The following is a 16,042-nucleotide window of genomic DNA, read 5'->3' on the forward strand; positions in this document are numbered from 1 at the left end:
ATCTGCCTACTTTCAATCTTAAGGGTTGCAAATACAGCACAGGTCTCAAATTATGATAACTGATCTCATATCCATCGGAACATACATGTCAAATATCAACTTGCACTATACTATTGGCAAAGAAATACTTATATCTTAAATATCAACACCACCTCAAATAGATATTTGAAATTCTATTTGCATATTTGTCGCAGGGGTGACTTTTTTTTTGTTAAAACAAACAAAAAATGACAGTGAAAAACAGAAACATAATCTAAATACAGACAAAAATACATACATATAGGAAATACCCCTGCAAGAATAATATATAATTCAATGATAAAGTGAATTAAATGTAATACAGAAAATCCTCTTTCAACCATCACTATCATCATCGCCATCATTGTTCCTAAAGAAACTTATGAATTTAGTTTCTTTATTTGAACTAGTTTACTAAAAAGTTTCCTTGACAAACCATATTCACATAATTATATCTCGGTTGCTTAAGGGAAAACACACTAAATGTAAAACTCACAAACATGTGTTTCATATGGTGGTATAAGGTGGCAAGCCTTTCTCCTATGGGTAGAAGGGGGAGGGGTTAAGATTGGGGGCAACAAACTCTGAAAAGTGACAATTTCTGGTGCCTGACTACAACAGAAGAAAAAAAAAGATAAAAAATCAATTCAAAGCTTTGAGGGTGACTATCACATACCGAGAATATCATTCACTCGACATTACCAAGACCAACAGGAACTAGAGGAAAACTCACTGTGTGCTCGGCGTATTCCAGTCGCAACTTTATGGCCAGATCGGTAGGTCAGAGGATCATAGCGTCTGGTGAAACCCCTTTGAAGAGTCAAGAGAATGACATGTTTGTTTTCTTTATTTGGTTTATATGAATATATTTCTTCACACTTATAACTTACCACAGCAAAAACAGGGTGTTGCTTTGTATTTCATTTTGTATGAAAGAGTGAGCATCAAAACCCACTGTGAAGTGTTGCTGAAAACAAAACACATATAAGACCAAAAACTGGCACACTCAAAGTATGCACTAACCTGAATCTATGCACACTTATATTTTTGCTTCATTCAATTGCAACAATGAAAGCATATAAAAACAGTTTCAGCCAGTTATCCATTTGTATTACATACAAACTAAGGGTTTGTCACAAAGAAATTAGAAAAAGGCATTCACTTGGTTCCTATCCTACGAATAAAAATATTCTACTTTAAATATCAGGCCAACAAACAGTAACTGATGCTGAAAATGGCTAACACCAATCACCTCTTCTTTTTATCTGGTGACACATCGTCTGTCCCAAGTCCCTTGGCCAGTTCTGCCTGGAGGTCAAAGGTTGGCAGGAGTTTGGAACGAATCTCTTCCAGGTCACATCTCACCTGCACAACCAAAACAGACACATTGACACACTTTGTTTGATTTTATTATCTGATACTTGAACACCTAGTCTTAGATAAAAATACAAACAGTGAGAAAATTTATCATTGTCTTCTATGCCTAAAGTAAGCTTTTGTGCGAAACAATTAATTCAGTTTAATCTATCATCCAGCATCATCATTATCATATTCAGAAAGAAACATCTTTCCAATTTGATGTGTTAAAATGAGGTATCATCAGCATCATTGATCAAGACACTCAGAATGTATGAATAGAAGACTTAAAAAATATATATAAGAATCCATCAGCACTGCATCTATACAGAAATTCTATGGAAACATTTGTGACTTCATGAATTTAGTGGATTCACTAAGTAGGCACCACACATGTTAGCAATTGGTCAATCAGCAAATGTTTGTGTTGCACAAACATACTCTACATATGCCATACATTTCAGGTTTTTTGTTTACTTTCGCAAATTATACAGGCCAGGTGCTCTACGCCATTTTAACATGTAAAAATATTAACTCTTATCCAATGTAAATGCGCTGAGCAGTCAATCATTGTTGTGTAAATCAATTCATGATGATTCATGACAAAAAGGGGAAGATGTGATCACCTCCTTTCCACAAGATTGCACCTTATATCCTAACACAGACTACTGTATACGCCATATATTTTAGCGAGTCTAAATTTTCACGAATTTGAATTTCCTGACGATTTTGCGAGTGATTAAATTCGCCATTGTGGAAAACTATACTGAACGGAGAAATACATGTACGTATGCGTCACATTCATATTGGAATCAGATTCATTATTTTCATGTGTCTTTAATTTCGCAAATAGCACCTGACTCGGGAAATTTGTGAAAATAAAAACCTTATGAAATATTCGGCGTTTACAGTATGTCGCGCTATCAGGTCACAAGTATTCCAAACTAAAGTTACTACCACTATGGAGCTGAATGTGTAAACCACAATCACAAAACCATATCCACTAGAGACACAGAATTCTTAGGAAATGTCTGTAAGCTTCACGTCCATGCATGAAATAAGGCTACCGGTACATGAACTCCAAATGCACAGCAGAGTGTCACTTCTAGATGACAAATCCTTTCAAAGATTTATGATATCAATTTACATTTGGTAACTCCACAGTTCAGTCTCCTTACTGAAAGAGTATGAGCAATTTTTTCTTATTTCCCCACACCACGCTATGATTATGCCTTTACATAGGAGAGAAAGCCAAAGGATTTCTTGGTCTTACCATCTCTGGGTCAGTGTCGAGCTCGTCCAGGGGAGGCAATCCCAGCCACATGCCGGAGGTGGGTCGCTCCTCGTCATCCTCCGTCACGTAGAAGACCAGGCGAGCATTGAACTGGTCGTGGAGGCCCATCTCGGCAGGCAGTGGGGCGTAGGGCTGGTTCTCGGGCCGCGCCTCGGGACTGTCCAGGGCCTGGGACAGGGAGCTGACCGTATCCAGGAGGTGCTCCATTGTTTCATCATCCTTGCAGCAGTCCTGAATAGGGATAAAGGCAATGGCAATGAAAGCAAGATAACATCAATGCAGGCTATCCCCGATTGCCTTGAACTATCTAACATAACTAGAGACTCCAACTCTCCCATTTTTGACAGGAGATCTGCCGCCGAAAACCCATTTTTGCAAAATCTCCCGTTTTCCCCGCTTGAGATTTAATTTCTCCCGCCCTGGCTCAATGTCTCCCGTTGGAAAGGATTTCTTATTTATTGCTATTGTATGTTGAAAAATTAAGCCTTAGACAGCACCAGAGAGCATCTATAACCCTAGGAACTTCATGCTTCGCAATAACACATAAACTTGGAGTCTCCCGTTTGCTAGGGGTTTCAGGCGGGAGAATCTCCAGATCAGAAGATACTTGGCATTGGAGTCTCTGCATAAAGATCTCAGAATTTCACAGCCTGTGTATTTGTTTGAAGTTCTTTGCGTCACTGCCAGCAACCAGGATAGCCTGGTGGTAGTGTTGCTGCCCATAAAGCAGTAGATGAGAGGTTCGATTCTCACTGGTCCTTTTTTCTGACATGTTTGTTAAAACGTATAATATCAACAGCTGTGATTTTACACATACATTTGTGCAGAGGGTGACAATTGATAAAAATTTGTCACAGCACAATAAAAGAGATATTGTCTGGATAGTTAGCAAGGTACTCTTCCAATCAATAATTAAATAATTTCTTTACCCTCCAAGTGCCCAGGCACTCACTGTAAAAGCTATACTTCAGTGAGGGTTTAATTTTGCAAATTTTACAAATCACACATGAAAATATTGCCACATGCTAGGGTACGCAGAATCTTTGTGCACTCTTTTTATAGTCACCGTGTCAAATCACAAAAACAACATCTCACGAAAATGTCTGTGACCTCCTAATTCGTGAAAAATCTGTAACACAATAAGAACAATTACAGCTTTTACAGTAGCTTAAATTGCACAGTTTTAGCATTAGTGTTCAATAATCTAACCAAACGTGACCTAGTGGTAAAGTCAGCAAGTCATAATCAGGTGTAGCAATGTGCTTCATTTTAACAAGAAGACCATGGTGACACAATAGGAATAAGGGGGATTCAGTAATTTTTATGACTGACAATTGGGTTTCGAGACATCTATGCCAATCTGCAAAAAGAAAGCACCCCAGTGTGCATGCCAATTAGTGCGCAAAGCACGGTTAGGGTTGAATCAAGATGGAAACGTCACATGCCATGTATTGAAAATATGCCACTGACATTTGACTAACAGCAGGCAGACTTAGGTAACATAAACCCTGATATTAAACAAAAAAGTATGATATGGATGAGGTTTGTATTTCCCACTGCAATGAAATCAGGACCCTGCCTTGTTTTCAACTTTCAAAAAAAAAAATCCATTTCATTTTATTATAAAAACACCAAATAAAAGTCCAAAGACTAACTGTATTTGGTTTACATCAAATTAAACCTGTCTAGGATGCAATGCAAAGACCAAGAATCTCACCACCAGGATCTTTTCAAGGCGCCTCAGTGGGTGGTTCTCGTCATCCGACCATCGCAGCGTCTCTCCCAGCTCCTTCACGTCCATGGCCAGGGTGCGATAGGCCGCTGCACCTGCCCCATTACCACCACTACCTACCACACCTCCACCTCCTCCTCCTCCTCCTACGCTCCCTCCTCCCACTGCAGTGCCTCCGCCCCCGGTCCCAGCTCCTTCCTCCCCGACCACGCCCACTTCCTGATCGCCCTCCTTGGTGAGGAGGAGGTGCAGGAGGTCCAGGGTGTTGGAGAGGGTGGTGAGGTAGTCTGAGCTCTCCCGACTGAATGCCTCCATCAGTCGGGTCAGGAGGCTGTGGAAGGCTCCAGGCCGCTTGTCCAGGGAGCTAGGAGAAGAAGGGAAGGCAGGTGCACAAGTGTAAAAACTTTATGAAATGCTTTCAGAGACACTAATCCTGTAGAGACTCAATTTCCTTTTTAATTTAGTCTTGTATTCTCATGATTTCAATTCGGGAAGTTGATCCCCTGTCGCAGACAGTGGATAGGAATTAGCATGGCCCAAACAAAACACATACAAACTTCACAATAGAACCATTGCAAATATCTTTTCAGCATAGGTAGCTTCAATAACACAAGTCAGAAGGTAATCATTCTTTGTCACCATCACACCTAGAGCTGTGACACTCAAGCTTGCAGGGATGCAAACTTTGTATTCTGATGGCTTAAGAAGCATATTTTTGGTGGCAAAACTGCAGTTTTACCCTTCATGCCATAAACACTATACAGGTGTATGGATACAATTTGAGAAAAAAACAATTTGAGAAAAAAACCCCACAGTATTTTCCATGGAAACCTGCAGTATTTTTTGGGCAAAAATCAATACAAAATACTGCAAAATTGTAACAGTTGGCATCTCTGAGCTTGCACATTCCACGTTGACATGTACTAATAACATTTTACACAGAAAATCAAAATTTGCCTGCATATTCCTGGTGCTCATTCCACATTCAAGAGAACCCTTTTGACTTTGTAGTGTACAAAGACCACTGGTATCTGGTCAGCGATCAACTAAATGGACATCAACAAGAAAAGGATGAAAAGCACAATGCCTGGGGAATAACTCTGAAGAGCAATAAGAGACAATGGCACGACTGCCGATGTCCAGCCTGGGGGGCAGACTGACCTCTTGAGGTGGAAGAAGCCATAGTTGTGGTCAAGCAGCATGGTCAGCATGCGCAGGGCGGGCAGGATGCTGGCGTAGGAGTGGTCGGGGCTGGTCACGTGGTCCAGCAGGGCCCCGCACACTGCCTCCATGTGGTCCTTTCCCGGCAGACTGCTGGCCAGGATCTCCTGGAAGGCGAGGGACTCCGAGGGCAGCAGAGTGATGTCGGCATCACACAGCGACTGCAGGAAGGTCTGCCGGAAGTATCAAAAATAATCTTGATCGAAGGGATGGTACAGATTTGGTTCAGATGGGGCTTCAGATTTCCATTGTTATTTTATGATTATTTTTAGAGATAATGGGGAACCTCTCATGAAGTACGAAATAACATATAATTCTAAGAGGAATTCAAAGGATATTTGACAAAAAATTGGTTTTAAAATGACTGAGATATCCAAAACAAAGCAATCCTAATAAAAGGTGAGACTCACCTTTCTGTGGATCACTTTTTTTTAACTTTGTTTTTGGATATCTCAGCCATTTCAAAACCGATTTTTAACAAATAAACTTTGAATTCCTCTTAGAATTGAATGCTCTTTTACTTCACAAAAAGTTAAATGCTGGATCCTTATTTCAACCAGTACTATATCACCATTTTAAAGTTGATGGCATATCATACAAGAATCATTTCAAACAATCTTCAGGACAGAAGGATAAAAATCACAAAAAGAGATGAAGAAGATGAAGAAGAAGAAGCGGAAGAAGAGAAGAGGAATAAGAAAGGAAGAGGAGAAGCAGAATAGAAGGAGTAATAGCAGAAGAAGAAAAAAAAAATCCAAAAGAAGGAAGAGAAGGATTGAGAGAACAAGAAAGAGTAGGGGTAACAGAAAATACAGATGAAATAAAAAGAAAGAGTAGGGGTAGAGAAGATGACAATGAAAAAGAATATGAGGAAGAGCCATGATATTCATTGTGATTTTACATGCAATAAAGGCGACTCTCGTTAGAATGAAGTCCTTGGGACCAGCAGTTATCTTTTGTTATAGTCTTACACAAAAGCATATAAAGATATATAGATGATAATTTTGGGACCTGAATTTTTACTTTGTTGAAACAACAACTTCATTATAACTGTGTTTGTTATGACGGGAGTGTAAAGTATTTGCATTTTCACAGGCCACTCTAACAGAGCAAAAAATTCATCTCTAGTTGCAGCATCACAGAAAGAATACATTTCACTCTCATACCACATATATCACAAGAAATATATCTCACAAATGAACAAAATTTATGGAAATAGTCAACTCCAAGACAAAATTCCACACCTCCTGGCACTGTAGTGCCCAAACTGTGGTACTCACAACAATGCACTCTTGCGCTTGCTGATGGCTGGGACTTTGGGACGGAACATTCAGCAATTCCAGTAACCGTGGCAACACATCAGCATATTGCTCATCAGATCTGGAGCTGATAGTGAGGAAAGAGGCATGGATATACACCCTTATTATTGATGACATTAACAGGCAATAGCCCAGTAGAATGGATACCTGAGCAGGGGCCATTGACTAGCTGCAATTAAAATGAGGTGCTCTAAAAAAATGCTCAGAATAAGAGACAGGGCAGAGTTGCTCACTATAACTTTATTTTAACTGACATAAAAAGCACTCCAAGCAAAAGATATTGCATGAAGCAAAATTATTATATACACAAATGCAATATGTTACCTAGTCAGAAGTACCAAGTACTAAAAGACAGTAAACTGGTGCTGTAAATGCAAGTTGCAATACAAGAATTGTTTTCATCTAACAGTATTATCAGCACTTCTACATGCATCCCAAACTTTCCCCATTCCCTGGCTATCAAGTGTCACTTTGTTTTCATGCAGCAAAGCGATGGACAAAGCATGTTCAGTCCAAACATCTTTTCTGTTTTGGATGGCATGTAAAGTGTCCACACCAACAAAATATTCAGCAAGCTCATGTACTGAGAAGAGTATTCTTGTTTCCTCTGAAAACATTTGATTTGATTTGTCTCCAAGATTGGGTTCTACTTCAATGTCACTAGACCTGATAATGGCAAACATAATGAATTTGTCTTGGCATATATGTGCCCTGATAACTTTGTGAAAGGCCATTGGTATGATGGAACAAATTCCTCCAAGGAAAGTGATCGTATCAGATTCAAAGCTTTCTTGGAAAGAAATAACAGCACAATTTCATTCAAGCAATAAATGATAGATAAAGAAAGGATAAGTCCAATAATACTTTTCACATCAAACTTTTTCTTCACGAATGATGTATTTACTGCTTAAATGCTCATTCAGGAAGCTTGATGGGAGAGCTTGTTACCATGACTACACAGACTGAAGAGACCTCACCTGGACCGGCCTAGATGGAGGAAAGCCACTTTGATGGCAGGCTGCGAGATCAGATAGACGAGTCCAGTCAGAGTTCTGGTGGCATCTGGGCCACATGGTTTCTCTTTTTTAGTGCCCTCTTCTCTCTGCTCCAAACAGGACAGGAATGCCTGTAGGTGGGACCTGTGTCAGGGATAGAATTTATTTTGCAAATGACATGAGGGGAAAAAATCTATTTGCTCTAATTCCTTCAAATCCAAAAGCATTACTTTGTTGATACAAAGTAAGGGCAATGGCAATATAAAAAGCTGGTCATGTGATGGCTCACTGCCAATCATTCGATAAGGATCCATACCTGTGTATCACCGTTCTATAAATGGCATTACTGACATTGTTATTGTTTCATGATCACCTTCTACATTATCATTACAACAACCTGACTTTTATCATGAATTTTATCAGCATTTTCAACAACCCCATCTCATTAATATTACCCAGGGTTGTAAGAGTACTTGCAGAAAAAAAAAAATCTGATAAAAGTCTGAAACCTCTGACAGAAAGGCTGAAGTGCATTAAACTGTGAACATTTCAATCCATTTGAATCACCAAAAAAGGTCTAAAAAATGGGTTTTGGGCAGAGTAAAAAAAATCTGAAATCAGATTAAACTCTGAACTCTCACATCCCTGATTACCATCATTGCCATCCTTGTCTCATCACCATCATTATCATCATCATCATCTTCCTCCTCATCATACCAACATCATCATCATCATCATCATCATTATTCTCACACAATCACAATCACAGCCACCCCAACAATGCTGCGCAGAGAGCCGCACAGCAACCACACCCGAGGCAATGCTTGGGCTAGAGAGAGAGGGGGAAAGCACACGCGAGAGAGACACACACCTGACGACGAGAAGGGCGGTGGGACCGGCCAGGTCTGCCAGCTGGCAGCTCACCCTCCGCAGGAAGTGCTGGAGCAAAGGGGAGCTGGAGAGGGACAGCTCTGTCAAGATAGCCTGGATCTGGGCCATGTTGGGGTGCAGGTGGAGGCTCCAGAGGCGCCTCAGGTTCAGGGCCTGCTGGACCTCGGCTTCCGACAGGACCTGGACAAATCAAAGAAACGACTGCATCATGCCACTGTCAAATGTGATCACCCAGCTCAAAACCCACAAAAAAGTCGCATATTAGGATTCTCTGTAATGGACCAAATCATGGCATTTGGGTTGACTGACTCAAATTTTTAAAGTTTGTCTCACCTAGAAGAGTAATCTTTTCTCTATGTACTGTCAAAATGTGGTGGCTTAAAGGGGAAGGCTAGTAACTGATCAGTGGGAATCAGTGGAAATGCTGGGAGATGATTGTTCCAATCCTTATGGGATTCATTCAAGAGTTCATTGTATATCTATTGTTGTGTGAAAATGATTTGCTTCAGAATGTGCAGTTTAATGCTTCCAGGTTAGCGTCCCTGGTCAGTGACGGAGCATAAATCTGCACATTACTTGAATATGAGACCGTTCTGAAGCAAATCATTTTCACACAACAATAGATATACAATGAACTCTTGAATGAATCCCATAAGGATTGGAACAATCATCTCCCAGCATTTCCACTGATTCCCACTGATCAGTTACTAGCCTTCCCCTTTAAAATAAAACCAGAATCGAAATAGTAGCAGTTTTTATCTGGACCATATTTTTGTGGACAGGCGCTGCTTTCACAGAGAAATAGAACATGCTTTCATTGATCACTTGTTCGCAGTACACCTGACTGAGTGACCCTACTCTTTAAATCCTGTTTTCTCCCTTTTCAATAAACTGCACCTCCTAACTCTTTCTCACATCATTCCCTGTTTTGAATGGGTAAGAATGGTCCAATTTTGCTGAGTTACAATGTGTATGCATCATTTTAAAGCCTAGAACTTATACTCTTTTATACTATGCAGAAAGGCAGAATTTCATTTTGGGCTACGGTTTGTGGGTTTTGAGCTGGGTGATCACCAATGTCACATCACTGACTTTACTTGCAGATGACAGGTCAAGCAGCTAATGCACCTCTCATGCATGAAAAACTATGACCTGCTATTATGTTTGCTTTTGATATACAATACAATGACACCGCTATGAATGCTACGGTATGTGTACTCATTGAGAAATTGATGAGAGTCATAATAAATATTTCTTGTTATAGGTGTCCCAAGGTCAATGAGTGAAAAATGATTAATAGAAGAAGTATCATACACAAACAGTAGCAATCTAGAAACATTGATAATTACAATATTAAGAACCGTATGATTACAATAACAAATATTGATAGTTGTACTATTATTGTTTATTGTTTGTTATCATTATTATCATTATTATTATAATCATTTCTATTATTATTACCACAAATATTATTATCACTATTATCATTATCATCATCATTATTATCATTATCACTATTATTATTATTATCATCATCATCATTATCATTATTATCATCATTATTATCATTGTTATTATTATTGTTATATTATTATTATTATTATTATTATTATTATTATTATTATTATTATTATTATTATTATTATCATTATTATTATTATTATTATTATTATTATTATTATTATTATTATTATTATCATTATTACTATTATCATTACCATTATTATCATTGTAATCATCATTATTATCATAATCATCATAATGATACTGCATACCTCTTGTGTCTGCATGGGCAAGGGCAGTGGTAGCATCTCAGAGAGGAGCTGGAGACCACCCACGTAGGAGTAGGGAGCTGATGGGATGTACTCCAGTACTGTTCCCAGCATCACCGTCCAGGAGCTCTTCTTGATTTCTGACAGGGAAGATGGGACAGTGTAGGCCTATACTGTGAGAGTGTTATTCAACTCAAATTGCTTGCAAATTGCACTCGGGACAATTTGGGTTGTGAGAGAAGCAAAACAGGGTCCCTTGATCAACTATCAGGCTGATAAGAATTTGGCATCCATTCGGGGTTCATTTTTAAAACTTACACAAATTCAAGTACATGGTGCTGTAGGACACTGCTGTTACAGTAGCATATTTTTGTTTCAACATACTGTAAAACATGATATATTCGCGGCATGAAATTTTCGTGAAATTTGGAGCTGACAGCCTTTTTCGTGGCATGAAATTTTCGCGAAGTGCCACTGGCGTTCAATGCATATAGTGTAAACAAGAACTTTCGCGTGCATTTTAATTTCGCAAGTCTTGGCGCTCGCGAAATTCGCGAAATTAAAGTGCACGCGAAAATTCGTTTTACAGTAAACCTACACAAGGAAGACAAATCTAATTTCTGATGTCCTATACTCCTCTTTAAAGGACAAATTTTCGCGAAGTGCCACTGGCGTTCAATGCATATAGTGTAAACAAGAACTTTCGTGTGCATTTTAATTTCGCGAATCTTGGCGCTCGCGAAATTCGTGAAATTAAAATGCACACAAATTCCTCGTTTTACAGTAAACCTACACAAGGAAGACAAATCTAATTTCTGATGTCCTATACTCCTCTTTAACGGACAAGTTCACCTTCATATACATGTGGATTGAGTGAAGGCAACAATATTAGTAGAACACATCAGTGAGAGTTTGGGGAAAATCTGACAATCCATTCAAAAGTTATGAATTTTTAGAATATCTGTGCAATCACTGCTGGAGGAGAAGACTACTACGCTGTATGATGTCACATGCGTACAACGATATAAAGAAATAAAAAGAGAATTTCACAAAACTTGACTTTTTGAAAAAAGTGCACATTTCGTCCATTTGTTACTGACTTATGTTAGGGGTAATATCATTACCCCTGACTTCTGAAAGAGAGAAGTCGAGTGTTCTTTTATTACGTGAGAAAAGTGAGAATATCTTGAATTTTCTTTATACTTTCTTTATATAGTTGTACTCATATGACATCACAAGCTATAGTAGTCATCTCATCCAGCCGTAACTAAGCACAAATTTCAAAAATTCATAACGTTTGAACGGACTGTCCGATTTTCCTCAAACTCTCATTGATGTGTTCTACTAATATTGCTGCATTCACTCAACCCACATGTCTATGAAGGTGAACTTGTCCTTTAAGTCACATTAAAGGTCCAGTTTACCTTTGGGAGCAGTGACTTTAAAATGTTCAAGATATCACATTTGATGCATATGTGTAGGTTTGTTGTATCACAAAACATCCTACCATATAAAATTTTCACAGTAAAGCCTAAAATATAAGGAGATAACAGTATTTTTCTCAATAAACCATAACTGTAGACGGTTTTATAGTCTAGAAGCATTCTTATTATAACCACTGTTCACATTTTGTGTATTTAACAATGCTTAACAGCAATTACAAGGATTCAAATTTTTAAAGTGGTTATTTCTGTCCCCAAATCATATTTAAGAACTATTTCTAAGCACTAATGTCATGTTTTTGTGTCACCTGCAAATGGTGGATTATGCCTTTAAGCATTGGAAACATACAACAATAGGCATGTTCACCCAGTAAGATGACAAATTAATAGCTTTGAGTCTGTGCATTTCATGTCCTTGCAATCTACTGGGAAAAAATCTATAAGGAAAGAAGCCAGACAACAAAAACTGTTGGTGAGTGTATACAGTGTTCCATAATTTTAATTAGTGCACTATGCCTGCTGACAAATGACCTTCTGGTTATGCCAGATTACATGCTTTAGCTCACACAATTAAAGTTTTCTCCTTGAAGGTTTTAAGAAGTGGCTTGCATGATCAGCTGAGTTCTTATATGACAAGCCAAATCCCAACGTGATTAAATTTCACCAGTTGATTAATAACTCTCTCGTTGCCAACCGCAGTGTTAATACACAAGTAATTCACTTCCATTCCATACAATAGACACATACAATGTTAGCGTCAAACCTGATGAAAATGGAGAAAATCCATATTGAGAAATGTGCATTATCAATGGGAAATTAATCATTATCAGTAATGGAATGGATGAGAGCACAATCTGTGGTTCTTTTTTCCTCCCTTGATTTTCCTCATTAGAGAAAGGATTTGCAATGTGAATTTACAGCATAAAAAATGCTGAAAAAGCAGCAATATTGAGTTCATACTGTCACTCCATTCATAGCAATCTCACGCTTCATCATTACTTTTTCCTTGATGTGAAGAGCTTCATCCATCTTCATTATCATACACACAAACATCGGATGCATATCCACTGAATTATCACATTAAAAAAAAAAAAACTCTCATCTGTACACATCACTGGTAATAAAACAAAACGATTTCCCAACTTACATGCCACACGTGAAGAGAGCCAGCATTCATTTTCTTTCATTTGTAAACATAAAAGTTGTCTCTTGTGATTCAATCACTTATTTGCACCAAAATTGTCCTCACTTGCTTGAAATGTGGCCTTTGATATTAGAAACAGGTTAAAGGGACTGTACAGTACTGGTTGAGGTAGGGATTCATGTTTTGAACATTCCTAAGTGAGATAATGAAAAGCCTCTTATGAAATATGAAAGAGCATGTAATTTTAAGAAGGATTCAACGTTTATTTGATGAAAATTGGTTTTCAAATGGCTGAGATATCCAAAAAAGTGCTAGTAATAAAAGGCGACATGCCACAACTTTATTAGGATCTCTTTGTTTCACCTTGTTTTTGGATATCTCAGCCATTTCAAACCCGATTTTCATCGAATAAGCTTTTGATACCCCTTAGAACTGCATGCTCTTTGACAGCTCATACAGTGGTTTCTGAATATCTCACAAAACATTAAAAGCTAAATCCTCACCTCGACCAGAACTGTACACACCCTTTAAATACACACTGACTTGAAAGCTACATGCCAACAAGGCGTCACAGCCTGCTAAAGACCAGTGTTCAGTTTGGGCTCTGTTTTCTTATGGTAATGTCTATTTCAATCATAACTGGGGGGGGGGGGGGGGGGGGGGCTCCAGCAAGTCTAACAATTGTTGACTTATGCACAGACATAGCAATGCACTGGACTCATTGCATAGCCCATTGAATCATCTTTTTTTCTTACTTTAGAAGCCCCCCCCCCCCCCTTCCGTTATGGCCGACAGGAGTTACAGTGTTTTAAAACCAATAGGTCTATACGATTTGGAGTTGTGACTTTGTGTACATGTGCAATGATTGATTGTTGAAATTTCTTCTTTTTTTTTGGGGGGGGGGAGGGAAGGAGGAGTTATTACATTGGTCTTGGGCATTCCTTGCTGGGCGATGGGGGAACTGACCTTCTTCCTTGCCCTCGGCAATGTCCAGCGTGGGCTGGGTGAAGGTCAGCAGGACGTCCACTATACCGGCCTGGATGCGGGACTCCACGTCGCTGAGGATACCAGTGGCCGGGGCAGAGCAAATGACCGTGTGTAGAGGAAGGAGGTTGCTAACGATGCGCTCGTCACAGTACTGCAGAAGAACACACAAACGGATACAAAACAAGGAGATTGAAAAAACAACAACATATCGTACAGATTTCTACATTTTCAAGATATGAATATTAAAGACTCCTGGAAAGACTGAGAATGGTGGTGGAATCAAGTGTAAATGAAGGGAAAAGAACAAGTAAAAAGAAACTTAAATCAAATTCTTCCATGCTTTGTACAAAAGAATATTTGTAAAAAAAAATTTTAATGCTCTATTGTCTTCTCGTGAAAAAAGCAAATACAAGGAAATGTGAATTACACTCTAGAAATCCTAACAGGCTTGCGCCTCACTCGACAAAATAGAGCTATGATTACAGTTTGCTGGTCAAAAGACACGTCGTTGGGAGTGCACGACTAAGTGAAAAGCATTGGTACATACATTGTACCTTTCTTCATGCATTCATGGTCTGCACTGAAACTACAGAGCAGACAATTACATATATTTCACTAACTCTTGCCCTACAAAATTTGTGTGAGATGTGGTTTCTTTGTCTTTATGTGGAAAGTGATTTGTCCTCGTAAGTGATGGTTGACATTGCCAATGCCTACAAAAATTATCTACTAGAGAGCCCAAAGAAAACACATGACTGGTAAGAAAGTTATTTGAATTGTGAGTGCCAGGACGAATATGAATCTCATACAGTTTCTCTCATAATGCACATCTGTTTCTGTGGATACTGATATTTAAAGAAAAAAGATGATTCACACAATTTAAAGGTAAAACATGGTTTCCATATGACTGGAGAAAGTGATAAGTTTTGTTCTAGAACAGAGACAGAGGCACAAGAAATGGGTGTAATAATGCTGTGATAATACAATTTCCGTTGGGTAATGACAAAAATGTCACGTACGTACTAAAAAGGTTAGGCAGAAGTATTGCAATCACATCGCATTCCCCGATTGTCGTTGCTACATGATGTTTTTGAATCAATTATATTGATCACAATACAGCGTGCTAAGGCAGTATCCATTGCCCGAGAGTGAAACACACAGCTGCACGTGATTCATTACAAGAGCTAGGGCACATTTCAATCGTCACAAACCACTAATGACACCGACTTTTATTATTTCACACTCTTTATCTCAAATACTCCAAACAAAGCAAGTCATTAACCCGGCAAATCATATCAGCCAGACAAGTTTCATGATAGACCCTTTCGATGTATTGCATGCAAATTCCAAAAGGGGGATGTTGAATTTTGAGCAATTCTGAGAACTATGTTTTGGCTTGAAGGGAGACGGCCTAGAGTTTTTTGTACTGCGCAGTAGAGTATATTATTATAATAGCTGCGCAATATAAATGTCCTCTATTGCTTATCATTATTAGAGTGGATGGCCTTGCGGTCACTCACCTGCATGCTTTTGTTGTCTAGCAGCTGAACCAGCATGGTGCGGATGAGGTTCAGCAGACACTGGGTGATGGACTCCAACATGTGGGTGTGGCCACTGGACAGGCTGATGCCCTGTTGCCACGGACGCAGCATGTAATCTGACACTTTCTACAGAGATCGAGGGACAAGGAAGATGAGGTAGTTGAAGAGAGGAAGAGGAGGATGAGGAAGATGAAGATGAAGAGGAGGATGAAGAGAAAGAGAGAGGGGTAAAAAAAAGAAGAGGATGAGGAATAGGAAGAGGAGGAGGGGGAGGAAGAGGAGGATAAGGGAAGAGGATAGGGAACAGGAAGAGGAGGAGGAGGAGCAGGA

The 16,042-nt window shown here is 39.1% G+C and overlaps 1 protein-coding gene across 1 annotated transcript in view; it reads right to left on the bottom strand.

Annotated features, from left to right (window-relative positions):
• The window catches only part of LOC139709687 (protein virilizer homolog), a 45,279-nt gene that overhangs the window by 4,872 nt on the left and 24,365 nt on the right, over positions 1 to 16,042 (bottom strand). The window contains exons 18-29 of the mRNA XM_071621644.1: positions 15,692 to 15,838; positions 14,151 to 14,322; positions 10,602 to 10,738; positions 8,807 to 9,006; positions 7,918 to 8,079; positions 6,902 to 7,007; positions 5,562 to 5,794; positions 4,574 to 4,764; positions 4,386 to 4,495; positions 2,648 to 2,899; positions 1,271 to 1,383; positions 752 to 828 (exon numbers count right to left, since the gene is read on the bottom strand). Of these exons, the coding sequence (XP_071477745.1) occupies positions 752 to 828; positions 1,271 to 1,383; positions 2,648 to 2,899; positions 4,386 to 4,495; positions 4,574 to 4,764; positions 5,562 to 5,794; positions 6,902 to 7,007; positions 7,918 to 8,079; positions 8,807 to 9,006; positions 10,602 to 10,738; positions 14,151 to 14,322; positions 15,692 to 15,838 (1,900 nt within the window). The remainder of the gene's footprint in view (positions 1 to 751; positions 829 to 1,270; positions 1,384 to 2,647; positions 2,900 to 4,385; positions 4,496 to 4,573; positions 4,765 to 5,561; positions 5,795 to 6,901; positions 7,008 to 7,917; positions 8,080 to 8,806; positions 9,007 to 10,601; positions 10,739 to 14,150; positions 14,323 to 15,691; positions 15,839 to 16,042) is intronic.

The sequence above is a fragment of the Diadema antillarum genome, unplaced genomic scaffold (genome assembly GCF_040938485.1).
Source record: "Diadema antillarum isolate AM-2024a unplaced genomic scaffold, OU_Dant_1.0 seq00001459_RagTag, whole genome shotgun sequence".
Classification (NCBI taxonomy): Eukaryota; Metazoa; Echinodermata; class Echinoidea; order Diadematoida; family Diadematidae; genus Diadema; species Diadema antillarum.